We start from the raw sequence: 21588 nt of genomic DNA on the forward strand, positions 1-21588 counted from the left end.
AATGACTCTCAAAGGGGATGTGCACATGTTGCTTCTCCAGTTGAACCAGCCCAGGAAAGAGGAACTGAACTTAGATCATTCACAAGCTAGTGTGTTTCAGTAGACCTCTTAGTTTCCTTAGGTTTTGCTCACCTCACTATCTTGAGTGCAGATGTGCAATATCATCTTTTTAAAATCTTCTATGCTGTTGGTCAGGAATTTGAGGCATTTGACCTAGATGCATTTTTGACCAATAGCATGATCTTTTTCTATTATTGCAAACAAATGGAACATATGTATAAATATTTCAGAGTGAAAGTAACCTTTGTTATGTCACAGCTCTCATATATGCATTTTAGACCTGATCCTGCACTATTTGAGTTAATAGGAGTTTGGCAAAGATGGTGCAAGATTGGACTCAATGTGACTCTGTGGCTTATAAAAAATCTTTTATTTTTGAGTTAATCATGATCATTTTGTCAATACAAAGAGCTCTGCTATGGGTTTATTGATAACAGAATCAGAATTAAATGCAGTATTTTCTTCTCTGTCAGGTAATATAGTTATAATTTACCATAAAGAGAAAAGATTGTATATTTATTGTTTTACCTTTGTTTTCACAGATCCCCCAGACTCTCCTGTAGTGTATCTGAGAATCAGGCTCTAAGTATGTTTTTCACTATTCTGGCACTATATCAGGCCTTAAATTGGACATGTTACATTTACATTCACCTACAGGCCATTGCCCAGAATGGTGTTAAGTGGCTTTGAGGTAAATGAGATTCATACCCTTAATTTTGTCAAGTATCAGAGGGGTAGCTGTGTTAGTCTGGATCTGTAAATGCAGCGAAGAGTCCTGTGGCACCTTATAGACTAACAGCTGTAATGGAGCATGAGCGTTCATGGATGCACCCACGAAAGCTCATGCTCTGTTACATCTGTTAGTCTATAAGGTACCACAGGACTCTTGCTGCTTTTACATACCCTTAATTCTATTTTTTTTCCTGACTTTTTATATACTCTCCCGATTTCTTCACACATACATAAAGAAGATGTTTTCTCTTCCAGTTCAATCATGTTATGAGTATAGTCAATTGTTCTGTCCTAATAGCACTTGGACTGGGTGGAGGTTATTGAGATTCCTTCTTTTGACCTGGCAGTACACTCATCACAGCAGGTGGGAAAGGTTTTATATTGCCTCACATTACCTGGATTATACTTTCACTGGACAGGTGAAGGATATTTTCTCTTCAGGCCTGATAGACTCAAGTGCTAGTTTTAACGGGAAGATGAAGGTCTCTTTTTTATGTCCCTCTCACCTCACTGATATCTTTCCTCTTGGGAAGAGGAGGGAAGGAGGAAGAATATCTTAATGATTCCTACACTTTCATTTCCTCTGTCCTCTCTGCCAGGCAGCTTTCCCCCCTGAAGGCTAACAGTTCCCTCCAGTGGTTGGCTATTGTGATATATTCACCCATTATTATATCCACTGTCTTCAACGCCCAGCTCCAAAATAAATGAATTAATTATTTTAAAATGTACCCTGAGTTGCATTCATTAGCTTCACAAGTGACCACACAGTTATATCATCTAAGTCTTCACTCTTCCCTCCCACGCCCTCCCCTTGTCCCATATTCTTCTTGGGATGATCTCATCTTAACGCTGAGCCCAATCTTCCAGCAGTACCAAACATAGCACTTACTACCAGGTATGGTACCATGGAAGCCAATGGATAGATTCTTGACCTCACTACTTCCCCCTTTGTATTGATTCCAGCATCACAAAGGAGACTTAATACTGTCCTAAATGGGCAGTTAAGGATTCCCTCAGCATGGGGAAATTCTTGGCTGAAATAGAGGGCATGCTGGGGGCTGGATGAAGTATGTCAGAGCATGCTGCACTCCAGTGATCCCTGCTGGCATAGTGGCCTTAGAGGGTTGTTAAAATCTGGTGCAATTTAGAAATGTCTTGAGGCTGCTCTAAGTTACAGTGGCTGAACCAGGACTGGGGGGCTGACAGGAAGCATACCTTTGCCTTCTCCATTTCATGACTCCAAGCACTGTCCCAGCACATCTGAGGACTCAGCCCAATGAGACTATGCCCAGCAATAAGGATTAGTCCCAGTACTAAGTGTTTGCAGACTCAGGCTCTTATATTCTAAACTTACTGAGACAGAGACTCAATCTTTGTCTGTTTTATAAAGCACCATGTATGTCTATGGCACTATATATCCCCAATAAATAACAGAATAATTCTTTTGAGTTTGGGTGCATCTTATAATAATTAGCTGATTTAAATATAGGTATTGATTTCCTTGGCATTGTGCTATATATGGTTACTTTTAGGCCTACAGGCTAAGGCAAAGTGTACTATTGATTTAACATCTGAGACATTCTTTTCTTGGGAGCTGTATTCTGCCCTGGCAGGTTAATTGACTTGATGCTCTAATGATCTATAATACTGTACAGCAATGTAATTTAGCTGTGTGCTAATGTTAATGTGATCGTTCTGGTACCAAAATAGCCAAGGTATAGGTTAACAGTGAAGCATTAGGTAAGTCAAAGCTAGCGTGCTGTTGTAGGAGCTCAAACATACTAATCAAGTACAAGTTAGCTTGTCACATTCTGTAAATATTGGTTTTTGTGCTGGTGTTCTAGTCATTCCACTCACCTGCTATTTTGAGAAAACACATACTGAGCAGTCTATTGGCTGGGCTGTGCAAATCTACCATACCGCAGCTCTTCAATGCACTGAGTGCATCTCTGGTATATAAAGCCATGGGACAGATGCTCTCAGTACAACTTAACTGTTCTTGCTCAGTCATCAGGAAGTTGGTTTTATACAGCCAGCTGTTGCTGTTATCCCCAGAACAGAGATGATCATATTCTTTAAAATTATATTCATCTTACTATTGAGGCTACATTCTCAAATTAAATCTCTTTATGTTCACTTGAGTGTATATGATTAAGGCTATGATTGTGGCACAGAGATCAGTGTTCACAGTAATTGGGAGTTTAAATAAAGTCCATGACCCATAGGGGGGTCTGGGCTCCAGTCCCTACTCCAGGTGTTCGTGACCTGGCCCAGTCTCTGTCTATGGAGAGAAGGGGATGCCCCAATGTGATTGGTACTCTGACTACATGGGCCATTTCACACCTGGAGCAGGGAGCTGCGAGGTGGAGCTGCTGCTGCAGGTTGAGTGTGGGGCAGTCTTGCTGTCTGACTCCTACCCACTCCCACCTCCTCCCTTTCCCTGACTTATCATTTTTCCTCACACCTCTGCCATGAAATTTATTAACAGTTTCCATGACAAAATTATAGCCCTATAACTGATTGAATATACACACTATGTGGACTTCCTAGACTGTGATATAGAGAACCCACCAAACACAAAGAAACATCTGAGCTGCATGTAGTTTAAAGTGTCTGTGAATGTGTTATATAATTGTCCTCAATGCGTAGCAAAGTGGCATACTATTGTTCTGCTAAACATGATTCAGAAACAAAAATTAAAATGCATACAAATATTTACTTTACAGTCTGACGTGAAGTGTTACTATCACAGTATTTACCAGAGCAGGTTGGTTAGAGGTGACTGCTATGGGGTTGTACCTTGTCGAACCCTAGCTGTCTGTAGAATTTACAGGTAATGCTCAGTAATGAATGTTTACGAGCACATTGTTGCTTTTGAAATAGGGCAGATTGCTAGGAATCTGTTTTGTCTTATGATCATTTTTTTGCCAAGTGAAGCTCAGAAAAAGCTTTGTGGAGTATGGGTCTTTAGTACAGTGGTTCACCTGTGTAGATGAATATGTGAATATGTATAGATGAATACATAGTTTTTCTAGTCTTCTAACCTCCTAGGGAAACAAAGCTGTACTTGTCTCAGCAGTGGTTGTAAAGTAATCTTAGTTCATTCTGTGAATGAATTGCAATGCTGAGGTAATAAAGGAGAATCATCTGAAAGTTTACTTTATATGCTTTATCTCCTACAGAATGATATCACTCCGTTACATGTTGCGTCGAAGAGAGGAAATGCTAATATGGTCAAACTCTTACTTGATCGAGGAGCTAAAATCGATGCCAAAACAAGGGTAAGATTGAATGTGAATAACTCTGGATGATATTATTTACAGGTTTATCCTTTGGCATGCATGTTTGCAAACAAACGAAACATTCACTTACTTGGCAAACTTGAGAGTACAGAATTATCTTTAGTTTTTATACAATCATTGCAAGTGGGCACTAGTGTTTACCTCTCCTTCAAATAATATTCTGAACACCTTGTACGTTAAAGCTCAGAGCTAACTTCCATGCGGGCAAAGCAATGCCTGTCTTATCTCTGGTATCTCATGAAGGCTACTTCTAGGTGGATCATTTGGAGGCATGAATAATTACACCTACCAATGAGTGAACTCTGAAAGTGTCGTGTTCTATTCAGTTTATAGATGCACCCCAGAATTTGAGTGGTGGAGGAACCCCATCTCCTGTAACTTTCCCACCCCCCATAACTGCAACGGCATAGCTTCTCCCTGTGCTCGCAGAACTCTTGAGGGAGACTTCTCAGATCTCTTCTGTTGCCTGCAAAAATCTTTGTTGGGGGTTATAGAAGTCTTCTCCCCACACTTTACATAGAAATCTCCCCTCATCCCCATGGGTGAATGTGCTAGATTAACATCCCTGAAGCATGGAATTTTTCTTTTATCGAACATGTAAAGTGCAGACACAGTATTGTCCATTTGTCTCACCTCTGCCCTGGAGGGGCTACCTCATAGATAGGGTAGTTTGTCTTCATGTCCCATTCAGTGTTTAGCTGTTTTGCTGAAATTGCCAGCAAGGGTGCCAGAAGTGGCAGTAGTTTTCGCGAGGTAGACACCTGTCCACCAAGGATATAGACTGATCTAGGACATCAGAGCATTTAGGTATATACCACTGAACAGCGATCCGGTGATAATCATTGTATTTAAAAACTGATTGAGGCAGGTGCTTGGGTAATTTATTTATTCAACTAGCAAGAAGTAATTTACAAAGTAAACTTAGAACTGATGCTGCTGCAGTCTTGCCTGGCTGCCTCACTCTCTGCAGTTGCTTGTTTGTGTGTATGAGAGAGGATCTCTGAGAGTGAACAGGAAGTGTGGCAACAGCGTGACCTGCAAGCTGTTTGAAAACTGTACTCTTCCTTGTCCACCATTCCTCTGATTCCTCACTGAAAAAATTCAAACCTGTACAGTGGTTTAACTTAAGAACATCTTTTGTATAGTTATTACAGTATCAACAGCTTTCAATTAGTTTTTGTATGTTTTAACAGTCTTCCAGATCTACTGCAAAGTGTGTTTAGGCACATTCATGTCTTTAGCTGACTGTTCATTCTGTCACATATTCAGAAACAGGATCAATTCATTATGTTTTTGTTTTTCTTGGATATCTGCTCTCACTTCAGTATTCTTTTCTATATGTTTGTTTTCTTTCTCAGTTGTATTCTCAGTTACTGTTAGCAGATGTTTGTTGTTTCTTTGTAAAATGTTTCCACTCTCTCTGATCAGTGAATATGAATGAGGTGATATTTCTTTAATTGGTATAGCTTGTTCTGGTTCATGTCCATCTCATCATATTCTACCAGAGTCTTAGTTGTTGGGGTGGTTTTTTTTTGTAACTGTGATAAATGTTATGTGTCTCTGTTATAATTGTGTATCTGTTTTATCTAATCTCTTCGCCCAGATCACAGGAATTATTTATCATCCTTTGGTTATATCTCATGCCTGGTAATTGAATATGTGTGTACATCAGTTATATAGAAGTTTTGCTGGTAATTTCTCACATAGCAGCTTTTTAGGTGTGGGGTACTAAATATGGATTTTTACTTGCAATGATTACTGTTTTGAGCAAGTTATTCTTTATACAGTCTCCACATTCTGTTTATTTGTTAGCTTTTTGTGACGAGTCACATGTCATATGTTGAAATTCATGTTTTACCAATATCCTACAATTCCCTTTTCTTGAGCTGTAGTCCATTGTCACAGTACTTGGATTCATGACATGCAAACATAGATTTACTGTATCTAGTCATAATTGTAAGTGTGATGTCCTCAAAGGTCACCACTGTATGATCAGATGGTCACGTTTTTCGAGGGCAAACAAATTCCTTCGTACTTTATCCCGTAGAACTGTGGATTGTTCATTTGGTATTGTAAGTTCTTTCCTAACTGTAGGCATCTCAGTACTTACAGTTACTCACTGTTCAACTATGGCTAAAATACTACTTCTCCAGCACTTCCTTTTTGCTTCATCACAGCAAAGTGCCCATCATGTATCTTTCCAATATTTCTTCTCGTCACTGTGGAAATTATTTTTTGAAACTTCTATGAGTGCTTAGGAAAATGCAGGTGGGAAGTGTGATTTCTTCATCAATTACCTTTAGTTTGTGTTATGGTTTGCAGTGTTTTATCCTTAGCAGTCTATTTTTCCAGCTCCTGGGCAATAAGGCACAGGATGATTTTATCATGTTCACATGTACTGATACTGCTTGTTCCATGCCTTCTGCTTGTGTGTCAACAAGTGGAATATATGCTCTTGACAGCATATCACAATTACGAGGTGCCCTCCTTGCTGGAATTCCAGAGTCACGTCATATACTTTTGTACTCAAAAATAATCACGTGGAGATATTTTCTTGTGCATTGCAGCCAGTAGTTAATGCTTTTTTTTCCTCTGAAGCTATGACCATTGAGAAAATCATTAATTTTTGTATAGCCACATGTATATTTTTTTTAATCACTTTTATTTTCTCTGCCATAGTTTTAGTAGCTTATACTGCAAGCAGCTACTCATTCCCTTAGTGCTGTAGCAGTCTAGCTCCCTGCCCTGCTTCTGAAGTATTTGTGAGAAGTTGATCTCTTTCAGTGGGTCAAAAATTGCAGAACTGGTTTTGAAGTCACTACATAGCCTCAGATACTCTTCCATGCTCTGCCATCCAGACCATTCTGTGTCTTTATGAAAGTATTTTCTCATGGAAGAGATGAACACATAGATGACTACGAATTTACTAATGGGTCAGCATAGCTTGCAGTCTCTGAATTCCGTTTTGTATCTTCGGGTCTCTGTAGGTTCCTTAGAATCATCACCCAGGACAATACCTTTTATGGTCAATTTCCTTCCCTAAGTACTGGTTTATTTGAAATTGACACTTGGCCTTGTTTAATTTAAGGTTACTTCTTGAAGTTTCCAGTAGTCACTATAATCATCACTGACACTCATAAATGGTTCTGCCCCAGATTGTTATGCAATCAGTGTAGATTTTCTCTCCTCCAACACCTTCCTGCGTGCAGTGAAATATTTCCAGTGCTGAACATACTGTCAAAGGCAATTGCAAGAAAGGTGCCAAATGATGCATTGATTGTGAGTGCAAGTCTTGGAGCTTTCTGTGTCCAAAATGCATCTAATATGCTGAAGAAATTGGCTCCCGAAATCTCAGCAAATATTTCATTCCTTGTGAGCAAGTGGAAATGTTTTCTCTTAACTCTAGTTTTCAGCTTCAGAGTCATTCCCAAAATTTGAGTGTGTTCCCTTTTTATTGTATAATTACTGAGGAGTGAACTGAGATTGTCAAGTCCTCTGTTCCGTGAATAATGCCATCTACTGTCATGTTTGGCAGCCCTTCCTCTGGTCTCTCTTTGTATGGCAAGTACAACAATCTTTTCTTCATAGTCTGGTAACTGTATTGTGTACCAGGGGATACCCCTTTCCTATGAACCATTCTCCATCTGATTACTTTTATTAGCCATTCTTTTGCCTTTATAATGTCTTTCTTTACTATGCTTATGAACAATTTCCCCCCTTCTGTTGAGGAAGCTGCACATTCAGCCTTACGCCAGACATTTTCCTGTTTTGTCCGCACATTTTTGCAAAGCAGTTGGACTTACTAGTTTCCACATTTGCCCAAATACTGGACATATCTTTTCTGTATATCTATTTTTACTAAACAAATGATTACTTAGTCATTTGTTCTGTGCATCTGTCCTTGGCTTTTATTTACATTTCTCTTTATTCCACTCCTTGGCATATGACTGACTCTTGCCTTCTTTAAGCACCAGATCCACGCATCTGAGTAGCTTTTCTCACACCTTTTTATTGTTGAACCCTCAAATGAGTTGGGCTTGAATGAGAGCATCTTTTAATATTCCATAGTCACAAGACTGGGTTTTTAATTTTAATTTGGTGGCAGTCTCTCTTGTTTCATCTTCTCTGGAAAATATAACTTTCATAAGTAACATTTTTTCTAGGAATACAGTGATTCTCCAACTTTTTCATCCCTTCTTTAGAGCTTTCTTCCTCACCCTTCTCCTGATTCTTAGAATGAAATGCATTGTACGTATATCCAGTGCATCTATACCAGTCGGTGTCAAAAACAGTGCTTTTTTGTGTCTGTTCGTCTTGTATTTTAATAGCCTCTTTAACTTTCACATACAGTTCAAATAGCTATTTAAACCTTTTCCAGGGTTCATCAGCTATCCCCATAACTTTTAAGATGGTGAGAGATTAACACTTTGAGGTCACACAGGCTAGTCAGCAGCCACTTTAATCTGACCCTTCTTCCTTGTTGTAGCTAGCATCATTTTCATAAAACACTTGAAACCTGGTGATTGTTTTCCTAGATTCTCCTGTGCCCCATGCCTTTCTCTTCTAGTACCATGTTGTATTTCAGCAATAACTGACAGATTTTTAGGGTCATTTATTTAGTTAACTAACAACCAGGGGTGTGATAGTAACTTCCTCTGCCCCTTTCCTTTTTCCTGTTCCTAACCACTCCTGAGTCTCAGAGTATGTCCACACTGCACAGCTAACCTGGGCTCTTACCTGGGTTTTGGCCCTAACCCCTGTATTAGCACACAGAAAAACCTCTGAGTTGGGTTTAGAAGCAGGGGTTGGGCTACATTATCCAGCTGAGATTATGGGACGGGTTTAGTTCATGCTGGAGTCCACCTACTTTGCAGTGATGATGCAGGCAAATATTATTTGAGTGCTTATAGTCCTCCGGTGCCTTTCCACAATTCCCCCCAAAGGACCCAGTTACTAGGGATAGAATCCAAAAACACCCCAGCACAAAGAGCTATGGGATATGCCCCAGACGCACAGCAATGCAGAAACAGTGAGGACATAATAACATAGGTAAGGCTTTGCTATGGGAACAGTTACACCCAGGCTAGGCTTACCCCGGTGCCAGTCACCAGCTTAACTGTGCAGTAAAGACACACCTTCAAAGAGCTACCAAATTGGGTGAAGTTTGAGCCCATTTTTCATTTTTGGCTTAACCAGTGCAATTTGCCTGTTCCCAGTATACCCTCAATACGCTTAAAAAGAAAGGAATTAGCAGGATTTGTTTAGCTTCTCCTGATCGTGCCAGGCTGCTTATTTCACCAGTGGCCCAATTTCTGGCAGTTAGTAACTGAGTGAGCGTTTTGCATCTGGAGATACTGACTCATCTAGACAAGAACTAGCATGGTCTGAAAAATGTATGGCTCTGTAGAGGGGAGCAGTAGACTGAAGATAATATATTAAATAATTTATGAAAATAATATTTAAATATTTGACAAAAATGGAAGAGATAAGAGAGGCACAGAATAGAGGTAGATTGGGAAAATATAAAAAGAGAAGAGGAGATAAGAGGAATATATCGTGGGTGGAAGGAAATGCCAGTTCAGAAGCAACATGCCTGCCTAGTTCCCAGGCTGAATAACATCTAATTTTATGGATATAATGCTTTCCCAACTACCCCCTACTACATTGCAACTCAATGCATCTCTGTCATCCTTACAGTCACTTTACTTTTTCCCAGGAGCTACCCTTTGGTAATGTTCTGTTTGGTACAGCCATAGAAGTATGTTGGTCAACAAATACTTCAGTCATCGTCTTCTTTTGTATAACAATATACCCAGTATTGGAGGTTGTGTGTTTGAGTGGAAAAGGATGGTCAAGATTGTTTCAGGTGATCTGTAGCTTAATATATTAGTTGAATTCCTGGCATGACCCATTTATGCAAATATTTCATGAAGGAGAGAGAATGTAGAATACAGTCACAATTGCATATTACTAATTTAAAAAGAATATATTTCCTTCTCTCTGGCAGAAATGTTTAAGTGATTGAGGAGGTTTGTGGCTGAAGAGGAGTGAGGCTACTAGAAAAAGTATCAGACCATTAGAAACCCTACAAAGAAAAATACCAGAAATTTCATAAACACACATTACAGTTCTCCAGGAACACTGATAGTTGAGCAGAATTCAGTGCACTTATTTACTCTGACTCAGTTAAATCTGGCCTTTGCCGTAGTAGCCACTGCATCCTATTGTATTTCATAAGAAGCGTTTCTACAAAATGCCATTTAAAAGGCAAATAACAAGGTTTTTGTTTGTTAAACATATACATAAATATTTGGAAATCGGGCACAAATTCCAGGTCCTTGTTACCCCTTCAACAGATTTGTAAGTCAGCTTTGTATGCAGCAGAAACTACAGTGTATATTATTAGCCATATCCCGGTCCCACTGACATCAATGGGGCCAGGCTTTGCTCCTTAGTGTTATGTCAGTCAGATTTAGTAATTTGGATGCCATTTTGGGAGCTGTGCACATAATCCACTGCATGTGGCCCAGAAAGTGTAAATTCCAGAGTATCTGCTTTCGTGTTTCACAAAATACACTTGTTTTCTAGAGATATGTGAACCGGTTTAGATAAAATAAGACTCTTCAGCCGCAACGTAAGAAGAATTTGAACTGAATCTTTCTTGAGGTTCGAATAAGTTCAGATAACATTGTCCGTTTGTTATTCATTTCGATGAGTCTTTCATTTGCTGCTGTTAGATGGTACTAGAAGCCGCTGTGCTAAAATACTGTAAGAAAGGGCTAAATCCAGATTCCACTGAAGTAATTTTAATTGACTTCAGTGGAACCAGGATTTGGTCATCCTGATCAGAAGTAGGAATTAATGGAACTCCATAAAAACTGCTCCACTATTGAAAACTCAAGAGGGTCACATAACATTTAAGCATGCCGACTTTTGGGTCATTATCCAAAATGAACCTCTGAATGTTTTGAGGTTTTCTCATCATTACCATAATTTTCCTATTTCCCTAATTTGGTTGCTCCTGTTATAATCCTTTTGTTTGTGTTAAATGGTTGCTCTTACTCTCCACACCTCTTTTGCGTAACATGCAGCAGCAGGTTTCTGATTTTTGTGCTGAATTCTCAAGCATCTTTGTCAGTAAATAAGAATGATTGTCATGCTAAGCCCTACCTACGCACTGCTATGCGAATGCCTATCAAGGGCAACTTTTACAACGTAGTTTGTAAATAACATTGTGAATGAAAATTAGTGAATACCTCATGTAACTCATTTATTGAACATTGCCCTAATGATTTTTCTCCCATCTGTCTTCCGGAATACATTTTAACAAGTAAAGCATACTTAGTGAGGTTGATTAAATTAGCTTGACTGACTTTGGCTGTCTGATACTGCATGTGTCAAACTGAATTTGTGTATGTAGCACACAGCAAGCACATTTTACCCTGGATTAGCAAATAAGTACTTGTAATCTTTATTCAACTGATAAGCAGTTAAATCAAAGGCCAGCACTCATATCTAAATGAAAACATACTGTACATGCCATTTTAAGATCTGTCTGATGATATGTAAGCTGCTGCATAGAACCTGCGTAAGAAATAACATAGAGTGTGCAGTAACAACACAAATAACATATTTGTTATACCATATGTATTTGAATATATGAGAGGAGCAAATCTTATCACCTCCCTTCCTTTGCAGCACTAATGGTGTGGTTTGCAGTAGAGCACAGAAGTTTGCAATGGGATAAAGAATACAGGAGGGTTGGAATGGGCCTAGGGGGCAGTGGATACACCGCTACATGAATCCACATACTTAGAGGGCAGTTAAGTAGCCAAGAAGGTTAATATGGCCCGGAGGCTGCAGTGGCTACTACATAGCCGTTCCTTTGTGGGGAGGATTCCTTCTACCCCAATTCCAGTGGAATTTCCCTATGCACAGCACGTGTACTAAGGTTGTAGGCAGGTTCTAAGATTTGTCTGTGTTTGAAACATACTCAGAATAATTGTACAACATATATAGTGTACAATACATAATGTTTCAGCTGTATAATGCTGAGTGCTAACTGATGGCTGGATTCGAAAAACAAACAAGTAGGTCCATCCCTTGCATCTGGTCACACTGTGTCACGCTGTGTTTGGTGTAGGACCCAAGTAGGGGGCAAAAGTGTCTGTAAGACACCATGATGCCCCTGCTCATGAGGTTAATCGGAGGCTGGGGCTGGTCCCCAGTGCAGCTTTCAGGTCTGCTCTAAGATATACCCAACTGCAGCCCCCAAAGTTGGTTTTGTAGCCAAGGAGCGCTGGAGTACAGGAGGGTTCTGGCTATGTTGAGGGGAATTGGAATAAGCAGTTCTGTGCCACCAGAAGATTCTGCTATGCACGGGGGCTCTTCAGCTGGTCAGTTAGTCTAGCTAAGTCTGCTCTATGTTGTTGTTAGATGCTAGAGAACCTGCCGTTACAGGGGCAGCCCAGTTTGGGATGGGGAGAGAGGCACCAGGGAAGCAGAGTGAGTTCTGGACACACTAGCTCTGTTCTTCAGTCTTCCTCCATATTAGATGAGAGTCAGGCACCCCTAAATGCCTCATAGTCTGAGGAGGACAAGCAGAAAGGCTGTTTCTGTCCCTGGGGGAGGAGGGGTGTAAGGGGGACTACTTTTGAGTTGTCTGAGCAGTTATTATTAGCTGGGGGCTAGTTATTCCATGCAACAGCAATAGGGGGCACCCAAATCCCTAGCCCTCCTTTCCCACTCCCTCCTCTGTATATATCACCCAGCAGGGAAGAGGAAGAGCTGGCTGATTCCCCAGGCCCTGACTTCTTCCGCAACACCTAGTGATCCCACACCCACATTAGCCAGGAGGAGATGATGGAGGAGGTAAAAGTACGACCCTTAGGAGGCGTACCCACACTTGGGTGGGTCTTACTGGCCTATGAAAAGAGGAATCAGATTATTGAGTGGGTGCTGTGGAGGTGAGACTGGATGCTGGAAGCATGTCTGGGGGAGACTAGGGGGGAGTGGGATTAACAGTAGTGTAATTGAGATCAGAGTCTGACCCAGTGATAGAGATTAAAAATGACCTGTGAAGCTCCAGTGCTGTGGTTATAAATCCTACTTAAAGTTTATTTTCTGCAGACAGTTAATTTTTATGATAGATAGATAGATAAAAATAATTTTAAGAGACTAAAGAAAGAGAAGCAGCCACTGAGATGGTGTGTGTTCCTGTTGTTGAAATCCTGTATCGCAGTGCAATTGTTCCTGCTCTCCTACTGGCATTGTAGGAGTTCCTCTCCAGGTTCTTTAGAGGGGTAGATAATACAGATGATATGATTTATCATGTCAGTGCATACTTAGAGAGTCCTTAATCTGCAGATTATTGTCATTATCATTTGTAATGTTTTTTTCTGAGCCACTGCAGACTATCATATCAACGGGAGTTTGCATCCTAATAGATGTGATATATTTATGCTTCACATATGATATTGAGCATACACAATAAATAAGAAAACTAGAAGCCTTGTGACATATGCAATACAGCCTTGTTGAGTGTACAACAGCCACTTTTTACCTCACTTTATCATAAACCGTAATCTAAGCTCCATACGTATTAGAATCAACAGCCTGCATATTTTGTGTTTTTATTCACTTATTTTATAACATAGCAATTAAAAAAAAAACTTTCATTCCCAGTCCTTGATGCCTTTTCAGTACAAAACATTTTTGTAGTCACACTCTGTCTCTGACAAATGGAGTTTCAGTGTGCAGTGGGAATTCTGACAAACTCTTCACAATATTTGCATTACTGCAGCCGGTAGTGTTATAGATCCACTGCCTCAAACATGTGCCTAATTTCCATACTAATATAATTTTGTGCTAATGCATGCAATATGGACCAAATCAAGCCCTGGCTGATTCAGCCAGTCTGCCTGCTGCCTTCTCTTCCACAGGAATCCTGTTGGGAAGGGACAGGATTCCACAGCTTACTTGGCTGCTTTTCTGGGGCCCAATTCAATTTTCATTAAAATCAGTGGAATGAATGTTGTATGCATCCTGTTATTTGTGGCCAGTATTTTCTGCTGAACCAGCCTGGGGTCTTGACATGTCCCTAGTTCTCAGAACTTGTTCTTCTGGAGACATAATGCATTATCAGGTGGGCCCCCTAGTGTGCGCTGCGTCCTGTAGATGGAACCTACCTGGCCTCATCCTTCTGTCATTGCTGTAGAGACCACTGAGCAATGTGTGACTGTTGTTAAATGCACTTTCTACATTTCATATTGTGAGGCAGTGCCTTTGTTCTCTGCCATTTAATTTCCAGAATTGCAAAGTAATCGTGCGTAGGTTTTGTTAATATTAGCCCTTCAGATGTGTGTTCCCATTGTGAGTATGTATTCACATACAGTTGAGAACTCCATATCGTCAATAAAATGTATTTCATATACTTTTTAAAAAAGATAGAATTCTCTAAAACTCAATGGACAGTGTATTTCTATCTTTTAGGGATGATCATTGTCATGTAGTAAAGTTAATGTGTAAGGAGGAATCAGGTCTTGGCTCCAGGAATAAATGTATGCAATATACATATTTCCAGAATAAGAACTAACTTACAGCAACTTAACTTCCTTAAAATATCAACACCATTGCTACTCAGCTTCCATTTCCCTTCCATATTTCTGCCTGATTGACTATGTATTCACACATACCCCGGATCCCCTCCCTTATACCATTGTGGTTGTATTTGAATGTGTTTTCTGGCTGGTGATGTGTCCTAGAATGCAACAGTGCTCTAGTGGAGTAATGATCTGGAAGATGTTCCCAACCCCATGAAATAAAAAATGTTCCATTGTTACATTTTGTGCTTAAACTGCTTCGGTGTCCTTTTAAATAGCCGGGCTTGAAATGCCTAGAGAATATGGTGATTGGCACTATATACATACCTAAGACAGCTAGATAAAGTGACAACTAAATTCCATGTTCCTTGGTTCTTGTTTACAGCTATTTAGCTAGCTGGTGTTGGTGAATTTCATTTCCCTTTCGTTGTATGTTTTAGAGTGGATGCTCCTTTTGTACCATTGGTTACTTGCCTGATTACTTTATACATGATGTTCTATCCCAGTGAAACTGCTGGTATGGTAGGGATGTGATACTTCTGAGCAACATTTTGGTAAAGCTACATTATAAATATTTGCTAGTAGATGATAAAGTTACAGTTTATGGCTATTTAATATGTCTTTCCTATAACCGTGGGCATACATTACAGTGTAATACAACTTTATTTTGTATGGCATCTTCCTTACAAACTGTGTCCCCAACTGCTTTAGAGAATTAAATAACACAAGAAGGCAGATAGTATATGGTATAAATTACTGAAATCATGGTAAGCTATGGATATCTTGAGCCAAATTCTGTTGCCTTGGTACATGAAAATAGTCCTTTGGATCCTCCTCCAGGCTGTCAGTGACAAATTCTCATTGACTTCATCAGGAACAAAATTAGCTCCATCCATCAACTTAAATGGAAGCACTTGCACAAATAAGGCAAGCAGAGGTTGGAGCAGGATTGTGGAAAAATTGAAGTATTCAAATTTGTCGCCAAATACGAAGAGCCAAGACAGTTAGGGATTGTAAGGCTCTCTGAATTACAACTAACTCCTGGGCTGCCACTTACGCTGAGCAGATCATAAATTGATGATTTATCTTAGAGAAATAAATTAAGAAATGTTCGGGAAGAAATTAAATGATTACATGTGAGAAAAAATTTCAAGCAATAACTACTTATCTTAATGGTTCTAAGATGTTTACTACAGTGTATATAGCACAGCACCTTTACATTTGTGTGTTAAATTCTTTGAGGTAATAATCGGTTTTATGACACTTGCAACATTTTTAGTCAATACAATCTATATGCATTTTGGAATGGTATTTATTAGTCAGTGAAAAAAGACTCCTTCCTTCATTTATTGTATATAAAATGATAATACTTATTTTCTTACTTTTTTGATTATTTAATTATATCTTTGTTATGGGAAAAGCTCCATTGAAGTATTTAGTGCATATACAGTATATATGCTATGCTGCTCCATCTCCTGTTGATTTATTTTGGTTATATCAAATAAGAAGGTTTGATATGACTGAAAATGCTTTATTTTTCTTTTCTATTTTCCTGGAAGCCATGACATCATTATTTGTAACAGGCATAATGTCATGTGGTGCTGAAAAAGTCAATGATGACTTTACTCTTAATTGCTTAAGGCAAGTACAGTATGTTCCATCCTAGTATTCAGTGCACAAGACAGATTATTTAAAAATTGTAAGCAGGGTACAGGTCAAGGAATAATCAAATCAATTTGTAAAAACCCTGTAAATCTCAGAAGATGTCATCATCTTATTTAAGGAAGGTATTTTTAAATAAAAACAACTAGCGCTGGGCAAATGGTGTATGATAGAATTAAAAAAACTGTCCCAAAAAAGGGAACAAGTTTAGACCGACTTGCGCAACCAGTCATAACCTCAAGGCTCCTCTCTACTCTATAAAAGAGAGATGATAGTTTAAACCCAATTTTACAACATAGGTTTAAGATATTTTGCTCAGTGAGTCAAAAGCAAATTGATGCCATTCTATAACACCATTTTCAAGTCTAAATAATGTGTTTTTCAAAATGGGAATCACGCACATTTGCCTGGTCCACACTGACCAAATCATGGACCTGATTTTCTAAAATGTGTGCATGTCAGAAATCCATATGCATGGAATGCCTAATTTGTACGTGAAACTACCACTTTTGGACACACGTCTTAGGAAGTTGAAGGCTGTTTGTGTATGCCATCATGGTAAATGTGTGCTCAAATTAGGTGTGAAATTGTATATGCAGTTTTAGAAAATCACAGTCAGGGGCTTTGGTTTAAACCCATCATGTGCTGAAATTAAGTTCAGTGAACACAGATTTATGTAGTATAGCTGGGATCTGAATTACAAATTGATCATACAGTTCTGCTGTCATCCTAGATGTATACATGCAGGAGCTGGATACATAATGAAAACATAAAGAATATTCTGTTTGAAAATATCATGTCATTTGTGGAATAAATTATTCAAGAAATGTTATTTGATCTGTTGTATTAATTATGCATTACTCTCATATTGTTAAGAACACTCAAACTCAATGCAATAATGCATACTTAAAATATGAACAGTATCTGCAATTAATGGTTTATGATTCTTGTGTTCAATAGGATGGGCTGACACCTCTTCACTGTGGAGCAAGAAGTGGGCATGAACAGGTTGTGAAAATGCTACTTGATCGTGGCGCGCCCATTCTATCCAAAACCAAGGTAAATGGTACTGTGCACCCGTTGGCTAGAATAATCTTTGAAGATTCTCTGGATGTAATTATGTATATCTTAGATTACGTTTCTTGCTTGGTCCAGCTTCATAACTACTATTTAAAGTAACTCTGTTGGAGACAGACTGAGTGTTGTTTGTAGTGTGCTTATGTGCATGTATCAAACAGTATGTGTTGTTCATGGACATTTAATTGAGAGATTTTTGCATACAGGAAAAAGATTCCTTCTGAGCAAAGAGAGCAATATGATATATATACTGGTTCTCAGAATTCAGATGGCTAGAAAACATTTGATTCCATGGGACTGTTCTATACTGCACACATACAGACTGTGTCTTTAACTTGTTCCAAAGGTACCACAGGGATAAAAGATAAAAATGTAGTAATATCTCTTTGCAGAGGCTGCTGTAATTTGCAGAGCTCTTGGTTCATTACCAAATTCTTTCATTTCCTATCTCTACACTCTGTCAGAGCATAGCAAATACATGGCTATCCTTCCATAAAGCTTTTCGTGGAAATTTCAAATCATCTTCATTGGAGTGGGCAGCCTACTTCAAATGCAGGGGATCCCATTAAAAAGTTAGCATTTGCCAACCCTTGCTATACAGTGGCAAATCAAGCACCAGAGTTATCTCTGATTTTAAGTCAAAGCATAGTAACTGATTTTTTAATGACACCACTGTACATCTCCTCCTCCTTTTGTGGGCAGGGAGGAGAGAGACCTTTGTCGTCTCCTTTTAGAGTAGATATACTTGGGTGGAGAAACTTGTTATGAAAAATCCTAATGTACTAATGCGGCTTGTTGGAGCCCCTCTCACAGGATCCCTTATACACCAACCTTTCTCCCTACATGCCATGCCCCAGAGCATTTACTGCTTCTGTCTTCTCCTAACCTGTCCTATTCTCTCTCCATCCTCTTTTACTTGCCTGTAGAAGTTTTGGGGTTTGGAGTTTCCTTGATTTTTATTTTTAATAATTTAAGTTTTTCTTGTTCACCTATTATGTTTCCGATGAGATATATCTGGTACATGGCCTGGTTGGGTGTGGTGCCACCTTCTGTCTGCTCCCTGAGGCATTTGCACATGTACTGTCCTAGCTAATCTGAGCAGAGGAGAGGTCCTGCACATCCTCTAGATGTGAAATTTTCATTGACTCACAAAGCCTTAGGCTTCCAGGACTGTATATAGGAGTCCCTCCCATTGCTAATTATAGTAGGGACTGCTGCATGAGTAGGTGGGAACACAGCCAGCTTTCAAGGAGCCCTCTGCAGCTTTACCTGGAACATCTTTATATTGGGGGAAGGCCATGCAGCTTTCCTTACACACACTTTTCTCCTCTACCAAGCGCCTCTTCTCCTCAGGATTAGTTTGACCCATCTTTCAAGGGCTCTTCCCAATCACTGATGTGTCTGTGATTTGTTTAATGCGAACAACTTTTATACCCCCATTGCTTTGTTTTTCCATCATAATAATACGGTGACTCTTCTGGGGAATTTTATCACTTCTTTGTGGTATAAATTGCCAGTTCTTGTCATTATCCTGAAATATAACTAGCTTTTTGAATGCTAGTTCAGTAGTTCTTAAATCTTTTACTTTTTCCAGGGTGTCCTTCAAACTTGAAGTAGTGGTTTCAAAAGATGAGAACCACAAACCTTCCCTAAACCTCATTATCTTGTATCAAATAGAACATATCAGAAAAATCGAGGTTGTGTTGCTGGATTTAAAGTAATATAGCTACATGCTGCAGACACTGGCCTACAAAGTGATTAAATAACTGTATTCAGCAATGTGGCACACTACAATACTAGACAAGCCCTAGACTAAGCTACGTATTAAACAAGTAGCTGAAAGCCTATGCTGTCACACGTGTGTAATTCATAAAGTCATGTGTGTAAACAAGCCAAAAACGGCTGAGAACTTTAACTTAACAGTAATAGGCCATGAATCACAGTGATGATTTAATCAGATGATATTCTAAATAAAAAGAGCTCTCAACCATGTTTATAGTTGTTTCCATCATTTCACACTGACTCAACAGACATTCTTGACTTCAGAGTGATGTTTGGAGGTTTTGTGTGTGGTGGTAATGTTGTTGTGTGAATGGTTGTGTTGATCTGCATGTAGGTGGAGTTGTATTGAGCATTTTGTGTTAATTTGTGTGGGTGGTGAATGACGGGGTTATGCTGGCATAAGGGGCTGTGTGTATTTGGGGTTATTGTGTATGCTGGTTATATTATGTGGGTGGTTTTGTTGATTTGTGTTAGGGGGGTTGTGCTGGGAGATTTGTGTGGGTGGCCGTTGGGCACATGGATGTGCTAGTTGGCCCAAGTAATCTCCTTTATACAAATAATTCAATTGGGACATGGAAATTAGCTGTAGAATAAGGGTGGTGATTTGTTGAGTACCTCTGATATCATAATAGTCTAGGACTCTTGGCATGGCATAGATACATGCCTTACTGTAGCTGTATACCACAGATATAATTTGTAAAGTCAAAATGGCTGAAAACTTAAAAATTAGAAAGTAACAGACTGTGAAACCATATGATGATTCTATCTGGGGATATTCTTAACAAAAAGAGCTCTCAACCATGCTTGTAGCTGTTTCCATCACTTCATACCAACTCTACAGGTATGCAGTGACAATCCTGAAATCTTATTATATAGAGGCACATAAGAAAAAGTGAAGAAAAAAAACAGAAGTTCTGCTGCTTGGGCTTTCTCTCTGATATGTCAATTTTGACAGAACTTGTGAGGGAAGCTGAGAGGCAGAATACCACTGAATGACATTCAGTTGGCACTGAACTATGGTATTGTCCTCTGGAAAAAATACTTGGCTGAGTTCTCTTCTAATCAAATAAGAACTTCCTTAAAACATGACAAATCTTTTGGAAAGAATTTTAACTTTTACAGCTTTCAGATGGCTCATAGAACTCTTTCAGTTCTTATTCTTATTATTTCCTAGTAAAGATTGTTGAGTACACTGTAGGCCCTTTTCACATTATTACATCCTTAGTTTTATTCATATGGGAGGCACAATGGCCTAATGGACAGGACATGGGACTAGAAGTCAATAGACCTCAAATCAAGTCCTGAGTTTGCTGATGACTTGTTATGTGAGACAGTGGGCAGGAGACTTCGTCTCTGTTTGCCTGTTTCCATGGTTTTTGTTTTTTTTTTTAAATGAAGTTAATGAAACTCCCCCTACCCTTTGTAAAGCAATTTGACAGCTACAGATGAAAGATGAGCAATGAGCTACATGTCATTATTTTTGCTGATTCTAAAACCCATTTGTCTTTGCCACTCAGCGATTTGCTATAATATTATGATCTCTCTGGTCTTTTGCTACTTTTCTTCTCAAACATAGTATGACCATTAACCTTTTCGTTTCTGTTTCCCCTCATGGATTTCTACTGAACTCCTTGGCAATAGGACCCCAAAGTGGTCTTTACAAACATCAGTGAATTATGCCTTGCAATGTGGCTATGGTAGAGAAGCATTTACAAGTGGAAAGATATGGGCACAGAAATGTTAAATGGCTTACCTGGGATCATATAGTGCCTGTTCGGCTCTGGCTGGGGTATGTCCTGTTTCCGCCCCCCCCCCCCCCCCCGGGCCCCACACTGTCACTGTTTAACAATGACTGAAATGTGGGGGAGGGCTTGGTGCCCTCCTCCCCACCACCACCACTCAATTGTGTCCAGGCAATAAAGTTACTTTAGTCAACTAAAAAATAAATAAATCACATAGTGTATTTATTCAGCAATAGAATCAGGAATAAAGCATGTTCCCAGTTGTGTGCTTTAACTATATCATCATCCCTCTAGTTGTCTACTGCTGAGATTCTTTATTATCCAGTCCCAACCCCTGGTCTGTGCTGTTCCTTCTGGCTATCTGCTGCATTTCTGTGATTCTCAAAGCTTTTCTCCAGATTCCTGCCAACTCTTCCACTTAGATGTGTTTCTTGGCCATCTCTGCTCCTATTTTATAATCCACCCTACTCCTCCTCAGGCTATGCTCCTCATATCTGTTCACTGTATTCTTTCATCTTCTACTGACCCCCTCCCACATCATTCTGTGTTGTCATGGCCACAACACTCCCTCCTCTATAGCTGCCTCTGAGACTTGGAATTCCTTCTGTGTATTCCAAGTCATCCCCTGCT

At 39.4% G+C, this 21588-nt stretch overlaps 1 protein-coding gene across 2 annotated transcripts in view; it reads left to right on the top strand.

Moving 5' to 3' along the window:
- ANK3 (ankyrin 3) overlaps positions 1–21588 on the top strand; it is a 295498-nt gene that overhangs the window by 122607 nt on the left and 151303 nt on the right. For both annotated transcript variants that reach the window (XM_030568802.1, XM_030568803.1), the window contains exons 8-9: positions 3975–4073; positions 17318–17416. In XM_030568802.1, coding sequence (XP_030424662.1) covers positions 3975–4073; positions 17318–17416 — 198 coding nt within the window. The remainder of the gene's footprint in view (positions 1–3974; positions 4074–17317; positions 17417–21588) is intronic.

This window comes from Gopherus evgoodei, chromosome 7, assembly GCF_007399415.2.
Source record: "Gopherus evgoodei ecotype Sinaloan lineage chromosome 7, rGopEvg1_v1.p, whole genome shotgun sequence".
Classification (NCBI taxonomy): Eukaryota; Metazoa; Chordata; order Testudines; family Testudinidae; genus Gopherus; species Gopherus evgoodei.